This window comes from Prinia subflava, chromosome 19 (genome assembly GCF_021018805.1).
Source record: "Prinia subflava isolate CZ2003 ecotype Zambia chromosome 19, Cam_Psub_1.2, whole genome shotgun sequence".
NCBI lineage: Eukaryota > Metazoa > Chordata > Aves > Passeriformes > Cisticolidae > Prinia > Prinia subflava.
Window position 1 is genome coordinate 9,308,433 of NC_086265.1, and position 21,923 is coordinate 9,330,355.

General features: G+C 49.3%; 1 protein-coding gene across 1 annotated transcript in view; it reads left to right on the forward strand.

Moving 5' to 3' along the window:
* The window catches only part of TBX5 (T-box transcription factor 5), a 35,891-nt gene that overhangs the window by 10,246 nt on the left and 3,722 nt on the right, over positions 1–21,923 (forward strand). The window contains exons 6-7 of the mRNA XM_063416174.1: positions 5,873–5,964; positions 14,372–14,598. Of these exons, the coding sequence (XP_063272244.1) occupies positions 5,873–5,964; positions 14,372–14,598 (319 nt within the window). The remainder of the gene's footprint in view (positions 1–5,872; positions 5,965–14,371; positions 14,599–21,923) is intronic.

Genomic DNA, 21,923 nt, shown 5'->3' on the forward strand with positions numbered 1-21,923 from the left:
ATTTGAGGCCGTGCTTGCACAGCTTATAGAAATACGTGCCTGCTTCCAGATAGGTCAATTTATTTCAAGAGCACAGCTGCAATCCCAATGTAGGGCTTGTGCTTATTTCCCCTGATATTTCAGACAGCCTGAAAAGATATTTAAGCACCCTGGGATCTCCCTCTCCTCAGCTCTACTCCCCAAAAAGAGGCTTAAGCTATGAGGAGAGTTTTGGTGAAGTTTTCAGGGCGGTTGTCAGCAGCTCCATTGGTCACCTCCCGCCTCTCTGCTACCCTTAGAAACACCCCAGAAATTCCGAGGTGTTAAAAAAGGTCACATGCACATTTCATTTCCTTGCCTTTTACACAATGGGTGCTTGCAATCAGGTTGATTCCCCAATATTAACTTCCCCTGCAGTTAAGCACTGCTCTGCTGTAGCTTAAAGCATTGTGTTACATGGTTGTATTTATTGGGTATGAGCTCTCTGCTTAGGACCAGGAAATGAACCTAATAGACAGAAATAATTAAGGTTCTGCCCTCACGAGGGTTCTTTCAAAAGCAAGAATTCACAACAATTATTCTCATTAATTTTTACAACCTATTTTCCCCCTTAGCTGGACTTGGACTTTATATTGGTTCCCCCCCTCAGGATATCCGGTTTTATGCTGATTTTTTTCCCCCCACCCTAAGTTATTTAACATTCTTGGTAGCCCAAATTCTTTTAAGGAAAGGTTAGCCTCAGGTGGGATGCTACAGGCACCCAGAAATGCTGCGTGCACCAGGGTGAAGCAGGGCAGCAGAGCAGGGCTGAAGGCTGGATTCACCCCCAGATTTCTGGTGGGATTTCTGAACAGAGAGGCTCATCCTTCCCCTAAAAAGAGCCAGTGCTAAAATCGTGCTAGTGAGTCAGTGGTGCTCCATCCTGGGGAATTCTGGAGAGCTGCCTGTCCCCTCTGAGCATGTGGCTTCTTGTCACGGTGTTTGAGGGCTGGAGCTGGGCAGGTCCTTGGGCCTGGGGCGTGTTCTCCTGAGAGCTCCATGCTCCTTGTCTGAGGTTGTAGGTGGCCACCTCTACCACTCCAGTGGCCTGGCTGGCATCTCGGGATTCCTCTGTGCAGCCCCCCAAGTTCTCCCTGCTCCTCCTGGGGTCATTGTCCCTGTGTTTCTCCATCTCCAAGGGGGGACAGCCCCTGTCCTTTCCCAGGGCAGACTCCTCTCCAAAGAGGGGTCCCTGAGCACTGAGAGAGACAGAGCTCCCTGGGGTTAAGCAGGGTGAGACCAAGAATCTCCTCTTCATCACCAGCCCTGGTGGCTTCTGTGCAGCCCTGGGGCACGTGAGGAGGGCAGTGAGCCTCTCCTCTCCCCCCGGCCCTCTCTGGGGCTCCTCACATCTCTGCTCTCAGATCCTTAGAGCTGTTCCAGGCCTTGGTGGGACAGTGCTTCCTTCCAGAGGTCTTGTGCCCTCCACAGCTGTGGCTGAACCAACCTTGTCTCCTTCTGTCACCAGTCTTGTCCCTGCTCCCTGCCAGCCCTGAGCCCCTGGGCCCTTTAGGTCCTCAGAGCAGCCCCTCTCCTCAAGCTTGGCAAAGACACCCTCTGGATCCAGCGTCCTTCCCTCCTGCAGACCCATCTCCTTCCTCCAGAACCCTGTGCCAGGTCTCTCTTCCCACCCTTGTCCTTGTGTGGCGTTTCAGCCAGCAGCCTCCTCAATGAGCCCCTCTGTCTCACCCCAGCACCTCCAACCAGCCTCCCAGTCCCTCCCATTTCCTTCACTGGTCCAGCATCTCCTCCCCTCTGCCAGCAGCTCCCCGCTCTCCTCCCTTCTCCTGGCCTTCACCTCGGGCTCCCAGTCCCAGCTCCCATCCAGCTGCTCTGCTTGGCCCAGATCTCGTGGGCTCAGCAGCCACCTTGTCTTCATCTATTTCTCTCCTTCCCACTCCTCTGGTTTGGCTTCCTCCTCCATCCTGCCTTGGTTTCCACCAAGGAGAGAGTGAGAGCCTGAAAGAAAAACTCTCTGTGCTCTGCAGCCCCAGGGCAGCCTCCCGTGGCTCCCAGCACTGCCAGCCCCAGTGGTGGCACAGCTGGCCCTGGTCCCTCTGTGCCCCCCTGAGCAGGACCACGGCCACCTGCAGCCAGGGAGAACAGGGGCGAGGCCCATGGGTGCTCTGCACCTCTCAAGGGTGATCACTTGCACTCTTCATCACTAAATTGGGATTTATTTTTTCCCCCCAATCAGTTTTCAGTTCTCCAAGTGGAGATCTGAGAGAGAGAGCTCAGAAATTAAGGATTCCCATTCCTTGCAGAACATGAAGTCCTTTTCCAGAATGCCCAACTTTTCTTAGTTTCAGAAGAGTCCAAAGAGGTCAGGGTGTGGTGTTTTCCCTTAAGTGCTTAAAAGGAAGAAGTTGATAGCAAAATAAGTAAATAAAATAGAGCCCAGAGCACCTGGTGTGGAACATATCACCTGTCTTGGTTTAGTCATCCTAGGACACACCTCTAACAAAGTTTTAACTTTGTTCCAACTTCTAAAGTGAGGAGTAATTGAGAAAAAATCTATCATAGCAAGTTCTTGATAAAAAAAGAATACAAAATGGCAGTTTTGATTTTGGGCATAGTGATATTCATGAGACCTTAGGCACAAATCCCATATAAATACATGTCTGTGGAGGAGGAAAAAGAAGTAAAGCATTTTTCCTCAACCTAACTCTATGCAAAGCTGAATTCTGTCCCTCTGGAGCTAATGATGCTGTTGGGAAGGTCTCAGCAGAAGAGCTTTGTGGCCAATTAGCCCAGAGAAAGGAGCACAGGGGAGCGGCCCAGGGATTCCTTTGGGATTCCCAATTCCATTGGGAACTGTCACTTCCCATTAAAGTGAAGATGAACCCATAGGTCAGACAAGCCCTGAAAAGTGGGAATCTGGGAGGCTCCACCCTGCAAAGCCCTGCTCTCCACGGGTCTGTGGCAGCTTCGGGAACCGGCGAGGCTTTGCCGTCGCTTCCCCTCAGTAACAAATATGCAAACAAAGCCCCTCAGTTTTATTGAACCTGTGCTGTACAATTCAGCCCTGGGCACTCTGGCTTAATGACCTCGCAGGACGTTGTATTTTGGTTTATTTTTCATGAGGTAATTGTCATTTGACTTTCTGACAGCTTTTCTTTCCCCCGTGCCCCTCTGTGAGTTATAGTCAATTAAACTCGGTTTTGCTGTGGCAAAGCTGATCCAGAAGAAGGTTATTTACCCCTGTGTTTGCTTTTCCACCTCTAAAATAGTTTGGAAGTCAGGCAAAAAGCAGCCAAATGAAATATCTTCCACAGGTTGTTTGCTAAAGCAGGGATTCACCAACTTTTTCTCTATTTTCTAGTTTCTTGTGTACGGTTTTGTTAGATCTGGCTTGGGCTCTCCTGGCTTTGTGGTGGCTGATGCCATGAGTTGTCACCTCAGGAAACTTTGTTCTGGAAGACTCCAATCCATCTGGAGTACAGCAAAGGTCTGAGAATTAATTCTAAACCTGTAGTCCCTGGTTTTTAGATGCCTTCAATCCAGCAGATCCATAATTTTAAGGAAGCTGAAGTTGGCTGTGATTCTCTTGGGGCTTTTGGCCACCAGCATCAACACCTTTGCTTGTAAGCGTGTTCCTCATGTGGGTTAGGGGACTTCTCTACTCCTAAACCAACAGATTTGCAATATCGAAGTCCCATTTTGATATTTTGGCTGCTGTTTTGTGGGTGATTAAAAGCTTGAGGAATCAAACGGAGCATTCAGCTGAGGCGCTTAAACGAGGGGCTGGAGCACTGCTGGCTGCTCCTGCAGCGAGCAGAGTGCACTGGGGACCTGTGAAGGCACTGCCACCCACCCCAGAGCCCCCTGGCAGTCCCCATCTCCCTCCCTGGATTCCAGCAGGGAGCCGAGGCTCCCAGGGCAGGCGCCTTGGTTAAAACCTTCGGTCAGGTTGGGATGAATCCGGCCCTTTGTGCCTTTGTGCGCCGGTGCCAATCCTGTAAATCCTCACTCGCTGAAGGACCTCGCTTATGTGAGCAAATATTGCCATTGGGGTCGGCGAGGGAGGACAACTCCTACATTTACAGGGCTTCAGGAGCATTCAGAATGTTGAATAATGCCTATTATTCATTCTAGAAGAGTCACCACCTTCAAACCGATAGGCAGTTGCTTTGCAAAGTACACAGCTGGTTCTGTAATAATTCGGGGCTTTTAATTACAAAATGCACCCCTGTTTTATTGCTAGAGAATGGCTCAACTGGCAAACTGACCCCAAAAGATTGTTTGTTTACCCTTCTCTTTGAAACCTGAAATGAGGGATAAAAAAAGTGCCAAGGGCTTGTTTATGTGCTGAAGTATGGTCCTGATTTAATGGGAATACTCGTGGAGATACGTGTAAGTGTGGTGGGGGGCTCTGTGAGAAATTTGGGGCTGAATGAGGCAAAAATGGCAAATAAACAAACGGCCCTTGGAAAAAAAAATATGCAAAAAGACAAGGAAAGAGCAAAATAATCTGGTTGTGCATACACCTGGCGAGGCTTGCTATTGACACTGGGCGAGCCAGATTTTCCTCTTCGGATTTTGGCAGGGAGTTGGGCCCGGTTGTTTGTGCTCGACTCGGTGAACATGAACCTCTCTCTGTTCTCCCTCCGTTCATCCTGAGCTCTTTCCTTCCCCTTGGCCAACTTTCAATGGGAAGAAAGGACGGGGTTTCCATAAAACGTGGTGAGAGCGTGAAGCTCCTCCAGAGGCAAACACGGCGTTGTCTTTCCTCCTGGGCAAGCATCTCTCCTGATTCCTTGCTGAGAGCTCAGACTGCCAGGCAGCAATGGAGAAAAGAGAGAAAAAAGGGAACTTTCCCCTCTTCTGCCCAAATGTTGAGGCTTTGCAGCAATAACACACCTGATCCAGGCTCAGTCCTGTTCTGCCAAGGCACCAAAGCGTTTGCATCAGAGTTGGCATGGCAGAGTGAGTTCTGACAAAATCCACAGGGCAGCTGAGGGTGTTGCTGGTCCACAATTAATACTGGCTGAAATGAGAAGCCCTGCTCACCAAAACCCTCAGGAGAAGTAGTGCAGGAGGGATTGAACCTCTTGGAGCAGCACAGTCCCTTTGGGTAAGGGCATGGTCTGTCCAGCAGCTGCTTTAAGTGTTAAATGTAGATGTTTTAACAGGACCAGAGTTTAGTCTGAGGGGATTCATCTGGCTAAACTTCACATTCTCAAGGTACCTCACATAGTGAGCAAACTGGAGTTAATGGGGAGACAAAAAATCCCCCAGGGTTTGATGGTCACTGGTGAAGTTGCCCTCAAAGTGATTTAGATAAGGAGTCCGTGCAGTGCTCCGGGTGTGGGGCAGGATGGCAGATGCAGAGCACCCAGAGCACATTTAGTTGGTCTGAAACACCCAAAAGGTGAGATTTGCTGGGCTGGGAGAGAGGATGCAGGATTTGGGAGGTGAAGTTTGATTTTTTGATGAGAAAAAAATTGAAAATGAGGTTTGAGTTTATTGATGAGAAAATAGGCGTTGGGATTTGTCCAGAGCCAACATCCATCCCTGCTCCCCTGAGCAGTGAAGGCCTTTCTGTCCCAACAGCAGAGTGAAAGTAAGAACTCTCAGAAAGCAGATTTTCTCCAGAGAGAAAAGTGTGTGAGCAGTCCCACGTGTTAGCTGTGGGACAAGCCTGGGAGAAGCGAGAGACTGTTGACAGGAGATATTTTTCCTGTGGAGCATTCCAGGGAAAGGCCCATCTGGAGTGGCCAGTGCCTGAGCTGAGGGATGACTGGAGTTCCTGCAGGCTGTTTTCCCTCCCACCCCACCTGCCTCGGGTTTAATGACCGCTGTCCCCTCTCTCCCTTGGACTGGCGATGACCCCGCTGCGTTTCCTCCTTTCCAGATCACCCAGCTGAAGATTGAGAACAACCCCTTTGCCAAAGGCTTCCGCGGCAGCGATGACATGGAGCTCCACAGGATGTCCAGGATGCAGAGGTACCGTGTGCCACCCTCCTGGGGACCCTCCCAGGGTCACCAGAGCCACCTGGGCTTTGTCTGGCACGTCCCTCTTGGCTTGGCCTGAGCCAGGACATGGTGCCACTCCTGCCTCAGTATCTGCATGGGTGTTCTACACCAGGTTGTTGAAATATTCCCAGGATGTGGGGTGAAAATCCTGGACCTTCTGCTCCAGGGGAATTCCTTAATTGCTGTGTGGCAGAGGCAGGACCTTGCTTGTGCAATGCTTTGCATTTCTTCAGACCTGTCCCCATCCAGAGCAGCCTTCAGCTCTGTACCAAACTCTCCTCTCTGAGGCTGCATTTAGTCTTGGACCTATTAAAATCTTGGACTAGCTGGGAGAAGCTGTGGCCACCAGGCTACTGTGGAAGATTTCCCGAGTGTTCCTTTCTCCCAGGTGACAGCCCTTGAAAGACAAAGCTCCCAGCCTTGTTCTGGGAGTGGGTTTTTAAGCCTGCTCCAGCTGCCTCTGGAGATGGTGGTGGAGAGTCCTGTGCTCTGTTGTTGCTGGCTTTGGAGGGGTTTTGGCAGGAGGGGGGTGTTTGCCTGCTCGGTTCTGGATGTGCAGAGCAGGAGCAGAGGTGTGGTGGTTCCAGGCTGAAGAAGGAAAGGTTAGAAATTGTTGGGATCTCCAGGGCCAGGTGGCTGAGGAGACCTTTTCGAATCTCGGGTTTGGCTGCAAGTACTTAAGCTGGAAACCAAGCCTAAACCTTGTTTGAAAATCCTGTTTAATGTCCTTTTCTAAATGTCAGGTCCTGCTGGTAATTACCTTCATGCTTTTCCCTTCACTTGGAACTTTCTCCATGTGTCAAGCTGCTTCCTGGTGCAAATGTTTTGCAGGAATGGTGCCATACCCACGGTTCTAACTAAGACAGATGGAGATTGTCAGCAGAGCATTTTCCAGGAGGGGAGGAGCCACTGGGATCCTTCATTCTCTGGCTCCTGCTGGAGGGACCTGCTCTGGGACCTTCAGGTGGGAGGGTTTTTCCCCCTGCCCACCCAGGAGCCAGCTGTAGGTGGTCACTTCTGGTTGTTGTAGTTGATGACCTGAGCGTGGCTCTCCGTAGCCAGGAGAACCGCGCTGCCAGGCACCAAATAATTCCTGCAGCCCTGCAAAAACACCCCGAGCCCACCTCAAACTGGGCAAACGTCCTCCTGTGTACAAACATGTTCAGACTCAGCCCCAGAAAAGCCAAGGTAGGCCTATAAAAAAGGTATATGTGACACTCAATCTGCTCCATCGAAATCATCTCTGTGGTCCTGAATGTGCCCTGTGTTCCCTGCCTGCCCTTTCCAACAGATCCTGGCAGGATCTGTCAATATTTCTTTATTTATGGTGGCACTACCCCTTGAAATAGCTCCCCCCACCCCGTGCCAGTCTCCCAGCTTCTACTGGAACTTGAGTGATGATGTGTCCCCCCCTCAATATTTCTTTTTTTGCTGCCAAACCACCCTTTCATTACAGTCACTGGAAAGGCTTGAGGGTTTGGACTCACGGCAGGGGGGATTTTTGGAGCAGCAGGGAGGAGGTGGAACAGGGAGGGCTCTTAGGAAGGGCTCGGTGCCATGTGAAGAGCATCAAGCCACGCTGAGCCCGTGCTAAAAATTGAGTGGCATTTTTATGCAGGGGCTGCGGTCAATGATCCAGGGAACAGAAACACTTGGAATATATAAATACACCCACTTAGGCCTGGCAGGGCTGGAAGGGTTAAAATCTCTGCCTTTACTGGATAATTTCTGATGTTCATTTTAATAACTTAGCAGAGGAATGGCTGTGTGCCTTTACAAAGGTGGCATTTTTTTTAAGGATAAGATGATTATAGTAAAATAAAGACCCATTCAAGATTGCAAATATGTGCCCACCTTTGTGGGTTTTTTATGTAGATATATGAATATATCCAAAATTATATATGAAAATATATAAAACCATATATAAAATCAGTTATATGTATAAATAAATTATAGCTATAAAAAAAAGGTTGTGTCTATGAGATAAAGAACCATTCAGCACCGAAAATGTTGCAGAACTATGCCTTGCCTTTTGTGGGTTTATATAGATTTAACATATAAATATATATTAAAATGTAATTAAACTTGTATATTATATTTTTTAATATATAAATATATGTTTATGACGTTGTTTCCCAGTGATACACCAGTCAGTCCATCCTGGTTTTAGGGGAATGATGTCCATTTATGCCCTTAGAGAATATCTTGAGATGCATGTTTAGGGCTATTTCTTCCTTACGAAAAAGTAGCTGCAAAACCCCCACATTTTTATAACAGCCTTTTGTGCCAGAAACTGCTGAGCTGACATTCACCATGGCTTCGAGTCCATCCCTCTCCAAGGCTTTCTCCTTTCCAACGCCTCCCATATTGGTTTTTTTCCTCTTATTTCCCAGAAAAAAAAAAGAAAAGTTTGTAAGTCTGTCCAGGTAGAACTTAATTCAGGAGTGATGTGAAGCCTTTGAGCAGCAAAGGATTTCATTGAAAAAGAGGAGCCACGAGCTCCAGAGAGATCCAAACTCCAGTGAATGTTCATTTTCCTCCCACTGCCTTTCTTTTCTGAAGCACAAGAGGTGCCTGCAGCAGCTTCTTTGGCAGAATGGACCCTCTGGGAAGAGAAGGTTTTTCAAAGTTTTCACATTTCTGAGCATGAAATAGAGTTTTTTGTTTTATTGATTAGGGGAAAAACCCCCAAAAATATTGAAAAGAAAGGAAAATGCATAGAGGGATGCGAGTTTTACTACATTTGTGGAGCACTGTGAGGGAGCAATTCTGGTCAACCCTGTAACCAATTCTTGCTGCTCATCTGCAGCTCCCATTGTCTGTGGTGGTTCTTATGGGGGCTGAAGAGCTTCTGGAAGTCTGGAAGGCCCTGGTTATTTTATAATTTAATTAATTTTGTAAATTAATGCAGTTCCACCCTTGAAGCTTCTATTGGGGAGGCTTTTGAGAGGGGTGATGATGCCATTATAAAATGCTCCTCTGTTTTATTGCTAGAGATTAGCTCAGCTGGCAAATTGACCCCAAAAGATTGTTTGTTTACCCTTCTCTTTGCAATCTGGTGGCTCTTGGCTTCCCCGATGGGTACTCTGAGCCCTTGAAAAGTGACTAAAAAATCCAGAATTACCCACGTGACAGGGGAGAGTGACAGCGCAGTCTGACGTTGTGGCTGTACTTTCTCCGTCAAGGATCACGAGCCAGTTTGCTGCCTCTGGCATTTATCCACAGCAATCTTCTTGGCTCCAAAGGAATTATTCCAAAGATTCCCGTGTGTCATTGAGAACAGAGACAGGGCCAGACACAGAGGACACAGAATGAGTTCCATGAGTCAGAGCCAGTGTGACAGAGGTGACAGTGCATTTTGGGGTGCCAGCAGAGGGAATGGATGAGCCCCTGGTGTTCCCTGGTATCCCACCATCCTGTTGGACTGGGAGGCACCAGGCTGACTCGTGCACATTGCTGCAAACAACCTCGTCCTTCTTGTGTCTTCTCATTGCATCTTTAATCCTCTTCATTTCCAGGTTCTGTCACTGAAACCTCCCAGGAGTCGCCCTCTGTCTGAAACGTTTTCAGTGTGAGACTTGGCATTGTAGCATCTCCTGGGGAGAGGATGTTTTCCTCCAGCACACACCCCCCAGGAAATTTTCCTGGTCCCAGTTGAAGCTGCAGGCTTGAAATGTGTTCTATAGAATTTGACAGAATTCAGATGAAATCCAAAAGGAAGCTGGGCAGACCTCACTTGTTCACAGCTTTTCTGAAGTGAGAAAGCCACTCGAGAAATGCAGGGTAGCTGCAGTTTCTGTCACTGACCTTCCTTTGGGGCATCTGAGCAGCAGGATTTGATCAGCAGAAGCTCAGCCCAGCACAAAGGGATGAAGTGCTGCCTCTGGCCCACAGCCATTGTCCAGCTCCTCTTGTGTTCCTCTTACTCCAACACCTTTTTCTGGAGAAATTTCTCTTTTTATTTTTCTGCTAATGAGAGCTCTGGGTCTCCATCTGGTTCTTTCCACTGCTGGTTCTTGGGTTGGTTGCAGTGATGGCTTTGGGCTGCACTGCCCACAGGAGCTGCTAACAGACCACAGGATTGTCATGGGATGGGATGAAGGGACCTTAAAGCTCATCCCATTCCACCCCTGCCATGGCAGGGACACCTTCCACCATCCCAGGCTGCTCCTAGCCCTGTCCAGCTTGGCCTTGGGCACTGCCAGGGATCCAGGGGCAGCCCCAGCTGCTCTGGGCACCCTGTGCCAGGGTCTGCCCACCCTCCCAGGGATGGAGTTTTTTCTAATATCCAATCTAAACCTATTCTGTCAGTGTGAAGCCATTTTCCCTTTTTCTGTCACTCCAGGCCCTTGTAAATTCTCTGTCCAGCTTTCTTGTAGGTCACCCTGAAACCTTCTCTTTCAGAGAGACAAATTCCAATCCCAGTTCTGCCAGCCTTTCCTCCCAGCAGAGCTGCCCTACCCCTCCAATCCTGGTGCTTCCTCTGGACTCTCTCCAGCAGCTCCAGACCCTCCCTGTGCTGGGCTGGGCCAGAGTGGGGCAGAGGGGCAGAACCCTCCCCTGCCCTGCTGCCCATGACACTGGGGAGGCAGCCCAGGGCATGGGAGGTTTTTTGGGTGCTGGGGCATGTCCAGCTCTCACCCACCAGCACCCCCAATCCCTTCTCACCAGGGCTGCTCCATCTTTCATCCCCAGCCTGGATTGATCTGGGATTGGCCCTACCCCAGCGCAGCACCAGCTCTGGGCCTTGCTCGGCTGCCTGAGATCCCCATGCACACACCCAGTCCAGGGATATTGGACTCCCTCAGGTCCTGGCAGGAAGCTCAGGACACTGGCTGTGTTGGAGGAGAAAGGGGCAGTGAACAGACCCCCACGTTCCTCAGGGGACATTTGGATTTCTGTACATCCAGCCTGGGGTGTTGCTCTCTGTGGGGCTGCTCCGTGGTCCCCGAGCAGAGAGGGGTCGTGTTCAGTCACAGGCTGAGGCTGCAGCAGGTACTCAGTAATTCCTCTCCTACCACGTCCTTTCCTGCTGTACTTTATCCACTTCCAGACAGCCTCTTGAGAGGGGTTCAATTTTATTTCAATATGCTGGAGATCAGCTGTAATGAATGCACATTGACAATGGGGTTTGTTTTTTTTTCCTGGGAGATGATCTGTTTATTCCAGGCACTTTTTTTTTCCCCTTCTCCTTCTGCTGTCTCTGTTATGGTTGACTTCCACTTCTCTCCTCTTGAGCCTCAGCAGGAAGGACAGCAATTGGTAGCCTGGGAACTATAAACCCCAAAGTTGTGTTTGCATACCTGGAATTTGGGGTCAATTCTGTGCTGGGCAAAGGGGACAGCACTGATAGGGTGACAAATGTTTGTCCTTTTGTTGGGACTGCCCAAGGAGAAGCTAAAATCTCCTGGAAATTTGGAAAGGATGGAGGGGAATCCTTGTGTTCAACCTTGGGTCAGGTTTTAGACTAAGACTTGATACTGTGAACAAGATTCAGACAGTTCAGGGTTTTCCAAGGCTGCTGTAAAAACATGGGAAGGAAATCCTTTTCTTGTGTCATGCTTCACCTTGGCCTCCAACAGATCCTTGGGATCTGATATTTAATAAGTCTTTTGAAGCCTTGTTGCCATGAGCTACAGCAGCTCTGGAAAGCCTTGAGGCATCCAATGCTTTGTGGCAGAAATATCAGGAACATCTTCTAAAATAACTTGTTTAGGTCCAGTAGGGTTTGGATGCTTCAATGCAGGAGCTTCCTGATTCTAAACTGTGCATTTTTGAAGAGGTTTTCAACCACGTTTTTGTCTGGCAGCTGCATTTACTATGCCTTGGCTGGTACATCAGGAAAATTCAGGTTTGCACACGAAAATATATGGGAAATTATTATTCTCTTAGAGTGTAGTAATAAGCAAGAAAGTGAACTGGATGCTGCTCTGTGCATGTCTCTATTTATAATTTTCCAGTTGTTATTATTAATTTGCAGTGGCCAACAAGGTTTCTGGTTCTGAGATTGCAAAACCATCCTGAATTTGCTCCTTTGAATTCTTTGCTGGCCACGAGTTTGTGGCAGAAGTGATCTTACAAAACTCTAGAGTCTGTCGTGGTGAGAGTGTCACTTGGCCAGGGAAAGGGGAAGTGGTCATGAGAGAAAAATGAGACTGAGTTTGTAATTCCACCTGGCAGAGGTGGGGTTTGGGATTTGGAATGGCAGGAGGGATTCACTTGTCAGGCCTGGTCTGTAGGGTGGGAGTTACATGATGAATTTGAAGTGGGATGTGGGTGCTGTTGGGAAAGTTCTGCAGAGCTCCTGTCCAACCCTGTGGATTTGGGAAACCTTTGGCCAGGTGGGAGGAAAGAACAGAGTCCAGACTTCAGCACCCATGGTCTTGGACATTATCCATTATTTCTTTCCGCAAGTTTTAACAAAAATCAAAATATTACACAGCAGCTTGTGCTGCTCCTCGCTGTTCCCACTGCTATTTTAATATAGTGACTGAATATTCATTATTAGCCTCCAACAGACTTTAAAAAGACCAGGGACAGGTTTTTTCTTTTAATTTCTTTTCCCAATCAACTTTTTTTTAAAAAATTCTCTTAGTTTTGCAATTTTTAATGCAAAAATGGAAGTAGCCTATTAATACCCCAAGTAAAACTAACGTTCTGGCCCAGGAGCATCAACAACCTCATCCTTGCCATGTGGACAATTTCCTACATTGCTTAAGTCAAGCTTTAATACTTCCCCCCCACCCCTTCTTACTTTGCTACAGGTTTTTTTTGTTTGTTTGTTTTTGTTTTTTTGTTTTTTGAGGGGTTTTTTGGACAGCAAAATTTCTGGATATGACAGAAACCAAAAACCTTTCATTCTATTAAACTATAGCCAGGATTAGAACTGCTACTTTAGGAATAATGACTTCTAGAAAAAAAAATCTGATCCATTTTAGTTTGTCCTTAAGTCTTTAAAAACATATAGAGGTGTGCACTCTATATATTGAGTAGGCTTGGGAAAAATAGAAATATTTTGAGATGATTGTTGCTTTAGAAGATACCAAAGATTTATGTCAGCTCAGCTCTCCTTGGCAAGCCCCCAGTTCCTGGGACTGGGAAAGCTTTCATGGCCCAACCAGAGCCACATTTCTTTGGGTTTGAGCTCCTGGGTGAATTTTCCTTCCATTCCAGCTTGGTTGCTGATGTTTCTGGCAGCCACCACAGCAGTGGTTTGGATGAAAGCTCCCTGCTGGGATAGGTTTATGTGATTGCTGTTGTTAAATTTTGTAAATAAGTTCTGAGTTCTACGGTGATGGGTCCTCCCTGAGGGGGTCACTGGGGGTTCAGGGCTCCTCCTCTGTGCAGAAGTGGCCACGTGAGCCTGGGGATGGCACTGAAGGAGCTGTCCTTGCTCCAGCACGATGATTTCAGACAGGTGAGGGGGTACCTCAAAGCCAGCTTGGTCCAAGACTCAGAGGAGAAAACTTGTGTTGGGATCAGCACTTTGTGGCTGCTCTGAGCCTGGTGACACTCTGGGGTGCTGTACTACCTGATCTTTGTGTGTTTTAGCAAGTCTTTGTGTTCAGGAGGAGACTTTTACCTCACCTGAAGTGTCTGAGACCCCCTATTCAGCTTCAGCTCTCCCTGCAGAGCAGGAATTATTTTTGGGGTTGCCACATTGCAAATGTGTTTGGAGAAATGTCTTCAAAAAATACCGTAGGGTCTTTGAGGAGAGGGGATTTCCAGCAAAGCATCCCGACTTCAACCCTGGGTTTGGGAATCTGGGGCAAGGGAACAATCCAGGCTTTCCCTCCCATCCTGGCTCTGCTGAGACTCTGGTGTGCATCAAATCTTGGTGATTTATTTATTTCTCTTTTCTGAGCTTGGTCTGTGGTGCAGGGATCCCCCATCCAGAAGAAGCAGGCTGACAGACTCCAGGCAAAAGGAATGGGGGCAACTCCTATAAGGGAAAAACAAGTAGACCTAAATATTTAATTAATTTCCAGGTCAGCTTAGCAGAAATTATGTTTTTATTTACATGCATGTGCATATTGCAAATACATTGCAAACAGTATACAGCTTATAAATGCTAAAATATGGAAATAGAAATACTGTTTATTTTGCTAAAACTGCATTTATCTGTTTTATGTGTGGGTATAAAATAGTGCTGGTGGAAAAGGCACGAACTTAAGGGGACTAAAGGAAAGGGAATAATGAATTCTGCATGGATAAATTGTGACAGAGCTGCAGCCTCCCGGGACGGATATCTCCATTTCCCTGAAAGCCTAAACAAACTCCATGACACTAATGTGCTGCCTTCATTTATTAATCCTCTGATCTATTTATTAATTGATTGCTTTGCTGACTTGTTCCTCTTTTGTTTCTTTGCTTGCAGTAAAGAGTACCCGGTCGTTCCCAGGAGCACAGTGAGACAAAAAGTGTCCTCGAATCACAGCCCCTTCAGCGGCGAGACCAGGGTCCTGTCAGCCTCCTCCAACCTGGGCTCCCAGTACCAGTGTGAGAACGGGGTGTCCAGCACCTCCCAGGACCTGCTGCCTCCTGCCAACCCCTACCCCATCTCCCAGGAGCACGGCCAGATCTACCACTGCACCAAGAGAAAAGGTCAGAGCTTGGCTGCTCCCTGCTTTGTGTTTTCCCCCTCCTAACGTGACTGTCAGCATTGCTTCCTGATGTTTCCCCTTGGACAGCTCCAAGGATAACGGCCTTTGTGGATGGAAAAACATTGAAGTGAAAGAAGGGGAATATTTTAGATATTCAGTGAGAAAATACTTTTCTTTGTCTCCCTCCTCCAGTAGTTGTTTCTTTGGCAAAAATAGCACACAAGAAGTGATGCTGGAAGATGAGTGAGGCACGAGGGTTGTGGGCAGCTCCCCCAGGCTGGGCTGGGAAACTCTAAAATCCCATTTCTGCTGGGTTGGGAATGAGCTGTTTGGAGGGCTGGCAGTGCCTTTCACCCACCGTGAATCCACATTTGGAAAGATAGCTGGTGCTGGAGATAAAGATGACTTATCTGCAGCCCCTCAGACAGGGTTAATCTCCAAGTGGAGATACCTTGACAGTTTGCATTTTGCCCGGTTTTCAACTCAGGGCTGTCTCGCAGTTGGGAGACAATTTTCTGTCTGCAGAAATGCTCAGGCTAATGAGGGGTGTCTGGGATTGAAGCCCATGATATCCATGTTCCTTCCCTTCTGCTGCCACTGACCTGCTTTGACAGAGCTTTAGGGATCAAACTGTGAGGGCTTTCCACTGACTGCTCGGCTCGTCCTGGCGTGAAGAGCCCCCTGATAGTGATGGGATAATTGTTCTGGGCAGGAGCCAGGGCTTTGTGGTCTCAGCCCTCTTCTCCTAAAGCAATGGGAATGCTTCAAGGCAGCACCACTTATAGGACTCAGATAGCAACAGCTTTAAATCAGTTTTACTTGGAAAAAAATAGGGGATTTCCAGGGCTGCATGCAAGAAGGGGTGGGCAGGGGCTGGTTTCTGCCAGGCTTGTTGCCTTTCCCAGGATTTACTCTATGGAAAAGCAACCAGAAGGCAGCAAGCACCACGGCAGTGAGCGCAGCAGGAATGTGTCCCCACAGCTGATCCCTTCCCGCTTCCCTGAGCCACCCTATCAGTCAGACACATGTCATTATTTTTAGCAACATAACCCCTGGAGCACTGGGATGTGCAGACACAGAGTCTAAGGTGGGGAAGGCTGGGGAGTGCTGGCAGAGGAGGCAGGAGGGCAGTGGAAATCTCTCCCACGTCCTTGGTGAATCCCCCTGATATTGTAGGAGCACGTGGGTTGTGTGCAGGTATGCAAAGTAAAAAAGCATGAGAAATTCAAGTATTTTCCTGAGATTGAGGTAAACAGTGGAAAACAGGTGGCATTTTCTGCCCCCTCCAGCTGACTGTGCTCACGTAGAGTGTGTCAGAGCAGGGGTTGGAAATGGGATGCTGGCTGTAAGGAGGCAATAAGGAGTCGCAGTGGCCGCCCAAAGTGTCCCCCAGGTCAGAGGTGGGTGTGTGGCCTGTTTTACCCCTCTGAGTGTGAGGTGCTGGTGATGGAAGGTCCCATCCTGTGATCCCTCCTGAGCAATGGGAGCTACATCTCCTCTGTCCTGGGAGCTGAGCTCTCACCTCTCCTCTTCCCCCTTTTCCAAAGCTGACCAAAACAAGCTGTCCCAAATGTCACCCAGGCCTCAGGACAATCCCCGACCGCTGCGTGTCCCTGCCCCACGGGGCAATTCATCATTCGCCTCCGAGTTGCGGCGTGATAAGGAATCGACAGAGGCTTCCTTCCAGTTTTGGGATTCCCGCTAAGTGGTGTCTCCATGGGTGGTTTCCCTCAATCCCCCAATTATCTCACTTCCTCTTATTGTCACAGAGGACACGGCTATCTGCCCTGGAATAAAGCTCCCGGCCCCTCTCGGCCTGCGCGGCGCTCGCCGCGGCGCGGGGGACAGGCTGAGGCAGGGCCCTGTCCCCCTCCTTATCTCTGCCGTGGCTTGAGTGGCACAAGCAGTTAAGGGCCTTTTATCAAAGCCGCCAAACGCTTTAATCAAAGGGGAGCAGCGTCCTGGCCGATACCACCGGCTTCTCCCGCGGGGTCGGGCATCCCGGCAGCCCGAGCCGCCGCTCTCCTCCCTGCGCCTCCTCCTCTCCCCTCCCTGCGCCTTCGGTAAATCGAAAACAGCCACCAAGGCTTAGAGGAAAGGCACACAAAGTTAATGGGAACCAGAGAGCCAGCCTGAGCTGCCAAGCAGCTCTTGGGGAAGTGAAATTAATTAAAAAGAAAAAAAAAATTCGCTAGAGATGAGCAATTTGGGTCGGATAAATCAGAGCGTGATCCAAGGTTTCTTGTTGCTGAGCATGGAACTTCCTTTCAGCACCAGCAAGGATCTTTGTTGGACATGGGAAAATAATCCCATGTATGATATTCCTCTTTTTTTTGCTGTTCCAACCTCTCATTTCTGACTTTTCCCTCATAGTTCTCCTCCTTTCCTACAATTCTGCCTAACAGTTATCAAGCCTCAGCACTTCAGAGAACTCAAAAGAGTTTGTTTGCTCCTGCTGTCCCTCTGTCCATTTTCTGGACTGGAAATCTTATTGATTGTGTTTGATTAGCCAATCCCCAAGCACTGACTCCTCCTCAGGCAGTTTAGGATTTATCTCAAGTGGATTATTTCCTTTCCCAAGACTGTGGTTACGGATAACAGTTCTTGGGAGCAGAGGGCAGTTCAGCGGGGTTTGAGACCAGCTGCTGTCTGCATCTTCAGGTGAATTCCACCACTGTTCTCCAAGCAGTCTCCTTGCAGCCTTGACATCTCCTGATGTTTCTCTGCATCCTTCTCAACCAGAGCCAGGCCTTGGGTTAGGCTCGGTTAGGGACAGGCCTGTGTTCACCCAACTCACAGGAACCCTGTTCAACTTCTGCTTTCCTGGTGACCTAAGACAAGGATTGTTCTCTCTGGCTGGCAGTGTTGTTCTTAGCTGTCAAGGCAAGATGGATTCATTGTGGAGATCTGATATGGAATTACATTAGGGGAGAGCAGCAGGGCTGCCAGGGGGTGTTATCTCTGAAGGCTCCTCTGCTTTGGGGAGGTGATGCTCTCCTGGCAGAGGAAGGAAGGAAGGACACATCCCAGAGCTCCTAATCTGGTAATTTCTGGTGTGCAGGTGGGAGGGCAGGGTCACAGCATTGGGAGTGACCCCGGTGTGGGGTCACTGTCCCAGGCATGGGGAATGGCAAGGATCATCCTGCCTTGTATCCCAGCTCCACGCTGGGATTGCTGATGGCATGTGACAAAGTGACTGGTCTAGAGAGGGTGGACTACATCCAACCCTGTATCTCATCAAGGAGTGGCCTCAGCTCTTGATGTGGATTTTTAGGCTGACACAAAGAGCAGTTGGAGCTTTGTCTTTTTTCTGGTTGCTCTCCACCTCTCCCACTGTTGTGCTTGGAGAAGCCCAAAAGGCCTCACCAGCAGGCAGCTCGCCTTGTGTCTTTCATTTAGCCCCACATCCCAGTTAGGATACTGGGCCTTGTTTTCCCATGTATTATCCTCACTCTCAGATATCCTGTGGACTGAACAGTCATCCCTCTAAACCTCTGCTCCCTCCCAGCCTTACACAATCCCAACCACTTGGCAGATTTCTGGGATGCTTGTGATCCTGAACAGGAGGCAACTGGAACAGCCTCTCCCTGGGGAGGTTATAAAAGTTGTCACATTGGCACTCTGAGGGAGAAGAGGCATGTGGCAGAATCCACTGGCTCCAACCAGCAAGGACCGTGTCCTTCAGCCCCCTAACTTAGACATATCCCTGGGGAAGGATTTCTCTTTCATCTCCTTCCTGCTCTGATGAGGTTGGTGCTGGTAGAGCAATGCCTTTCCACATTCTCCTCAAGAACAGGCACTGCCAGTGTGGACAGACCTCTGTTGACTGAACCAACTTCTCCCACATCCCGCCCAGCTTTGTTTTTTCACTCAAAGAATCTGTAGGACAAAAAAATTCAGGCATGGGATGCCTCCTTGGAGGACACGCTGCTCATCCTGCTGATGTTTGGAGATGTGATGGGTTGGCCAAGGCTCAGGCTGTGCTGCAGGGATGCAGTGGAGGCCAGAGCAGGGTGGCTGTGGGACACTGAGGGTGAGGAAGGGACTCTCTGTGTGGGCAGGAGGTGTTCAGGGAGCTGGGGTGCACCCAGCTCCTGCTGTGCAGCCACACTCCTGTGGCACTGTGACTTCATATCCCTAATGAGGAAAGGCTGAGGGAGCTGGGCCAGCCTTGACCAAGAGGGGACCCTGTCAGTGTCTGCAGGGAGGTGCCAGGGGATGGACCAGGCTCTGCTCCATGGTGTCCAGCAGCAGGACAACAGGCAGGAACTCCTGCCTGGGAGATTCCACCTGAACATGAGGAAAGACTTCTTTTGTGTGGCCAAGCACCAGTCAGGCTGCCCAGGAGGGTGCGGAGCCTCCTCACTGGAGATATTCCAGAATTTTCTGGACACAATCCTGTGCTCTGGGATGACCCTGCTGGAGCAGGGAGATTGGACCAGATAACGCACTGTGTTCCCACCCTGACCCATTCTCTGATCCAGCTCTCCTGTCAGAGGCGCCTCCTGTGCCTCAGCAGGGAGTGCTGGCATCTTTCTGCCCATGGAAAAGATTCCAGCTTTTGGGGGCTGGATTGTGCTTGTCCCACAACCAACCCTGTTGTGTTCAATACAACACAGCCATATCACAAAGAGTGCAATAGCTGGAATGCCTCCTGTGTGTCAGGATCCATGTCCTAGGCTTTAGGGCTTATTTGCCCTTTAGAGATGTTCATCATGACTGAATCTGCCTTGTTCTTTGCTTCTTGGACAACCTTTGTCACTCGTGCACCCTGGTATTGGCTCTTCAGGCCCATGCCAGATCTGTGCTGGAATCCAGACTGGATAAAACAACAGAGTCAGTGACAATCACCCATTGTGTCTTGCTCACAAAGTCAGGATGAGCCTCCTGTAACGCCCTGGAAGTGTGGGTGAGCTCTGAAAACCAACTGAGTCGTGTCCCATTCTTCATTGTGTTCCATCCTGGGGGGCCGAGTGTCATGTATGGGGTAGGAGCTCTCCTGATTTACAGTGCACCCTGAAGTCCAGAGGCTTTCCATGTTTGCATTTCATTCTACGTGGCCCAAATCTTGGAATTGGGAAAATTCCCCTTAAAAAGCCATTTGCGTGGTATTTACAACCCAGCTGGAAGTAGTAAATACCGGAAATCTTGGAAGCGCTCGTGCTCTCGCTCAAGCTCCTTCATTAGATAGATCATCAAATTCCTTGTGAGGGAGCCAGTTTCCACCCCATTCTCCAGGCTCCGTTTTCCTTGGATTCAATTGGGAGCAGCTTCTCCCTGGTGCTGGCAGCTCCCCTGCTTGGCAGCTCCTGCTGCTTTCTGAGGTTTGTGCAGCACCGAGGGGCTGCTCCCCAGAGCTGATCACCACCCTGGGCTTCTAAGAATAGCAGCAACAGTGGGGCATGGCCAGGGGATCTCCCGGGATAGCCAACGACTCCTCCGGGGGCTCAGTGGCACCTGGAAAAGGACAAGGAGCTGCTGTCAGGGAACCAACATCAGCAGGCTGTTACCTATCTCCTGCTTACATTGACAGGAGGAGGTAAGAGGACCTTCAGGGACAGGATGATGGCCTTGAGCTGCACTGTCCAGGCTCCAGAGCCTGTGAGGATGAATTGAAACTGCAGCCTTTGGAACTGCATGAGTGACCTGTTTGTCTTGTGCTCCTTTTGTCGCTGAAGATGTCCCCTTTCCACCCTAAAGCACCCCACACACCCCGGGGATGCCCTCCAGCTGCTCTGTGCTGGCTCTGATCTCCTCTGTGAGCAGTGGTGGGACAAAGCCAGAGAGCCTGGACAGCTGTAAATCCCTCAGGCAGCACCAGCTGAGGCTCTCTGGTCTGCACCATCCCACCTCAGGATGCACATGGACCATTCTCTTCCCTCTGTAACCCTTTGAGTCTCCATAGATGGGAAAGCCACTGGGGAGAGGGGCAGGAGGACAGGCAGAAGCTGTTAGGGCAGGCTGGAATCCTTTGTTCAGAGATGGGAACAAGGCCCTTACACACCTTAAAATCCCTTTCCACATAAAACATCAGCAAACCTGGCTCTAGAGGGACCAGCAGAGTGATTCTGAGAGCTTACAGAAGGACAGAGGGCACTTCTGAGGTTTTCACTGAGATCCTGGTTGGCTCTGTTTTTTCCTCTTCACCTGTGACGGGTTCTGGAAGTGGTTCTGTGACACTGTGGCTCTGCCCAGCTGGGCTGCGGCGGGCAGTGAAATGTCTGGGTTGAATGGAAAAATCAGCAAGCTCAGGTTGTAAGTCAGGCAGTTTTACACCACGGAAAAACAGAGTTTGACTGGTTTGTGTTGTATATTTAAAAAAAATCAAAATAAAATAAACAGTCAAACCCCAAGCCAATGATTTCTGGTGCCAGCAGAGTGATGCGGTTTAATGCTGAAAACTTTATTAGCAGAACAATGCTGCATTTTACAAGACATTGTTTTTCCACCCCAGTGTTCTTATTACTCAGCGGTGGGTCAGGAATCCAAACTTTTTACGCTGTCCATAAAAGCTGCAGCTCAGGCTGTTCCTCCAGATGTACCTCCTGTCATGGAGCTGGGATCAGGAGAGGGGTTAGACCTGTGCCTCCAGCTTTGGCTTTCAGGGGATTCCATCCTTCCCCCTGCTCCAAGACAAACGACCTGAGCTGGATTAAGGAGGATGACACATTCCTGTTTCAGCTGGTTTTAAAAATGGGATGGAAGAGCTCATTTGTCTCATCCTGCTTCCCACCCCAATTTACAGAGAAGGCAGGGGAGAAACTTGATTATCTGGGCTCTGCATTGCTGAGGTGAAGGAGCCAGGCTTTGATGTTGTCAGGAAGGAGGAAATGGGACTGTGTCCTTCCAGTTGAATTTATGCTGTTACAGAGCCAAAGGCCACTGTGGGGAATGTCCCCACGGTGTCCCCCAGTACCTGCTCTTTGTGGAATTGTTGGACCAAGATGAACAGCAGCAGTTGTTCCAGCTGGGCTTGGAAGACCACTGAGTGGGAATAATGGGTGATTTTACATGCACAGAGGTTGCAGCCCTCATGGCTTTTTAGAGAAATGAGGGTTATGTGCATGTGTGTGTTTAGAGTAAACAAAAGGTGCCTGCACTGCCCACCTGCCTCTCCTGGAGTGTGACATGAGCATTCCCCTCGGAGCAGCCTGGCAGCACCCTCTGTGCCTCCTGTGGGGCAGATGCTCTCAGTCCTCCTTTCTGTGCAACTGCTCGGGGTTTGTTTCCCCACTGTATTTTGGGAGTGAAAAAAATTACTGCTCAAAACACGTTGGTTGAGAGAAATTGTTCCAAATTTCTTTCAAATCTGACCTATCTTCAAAG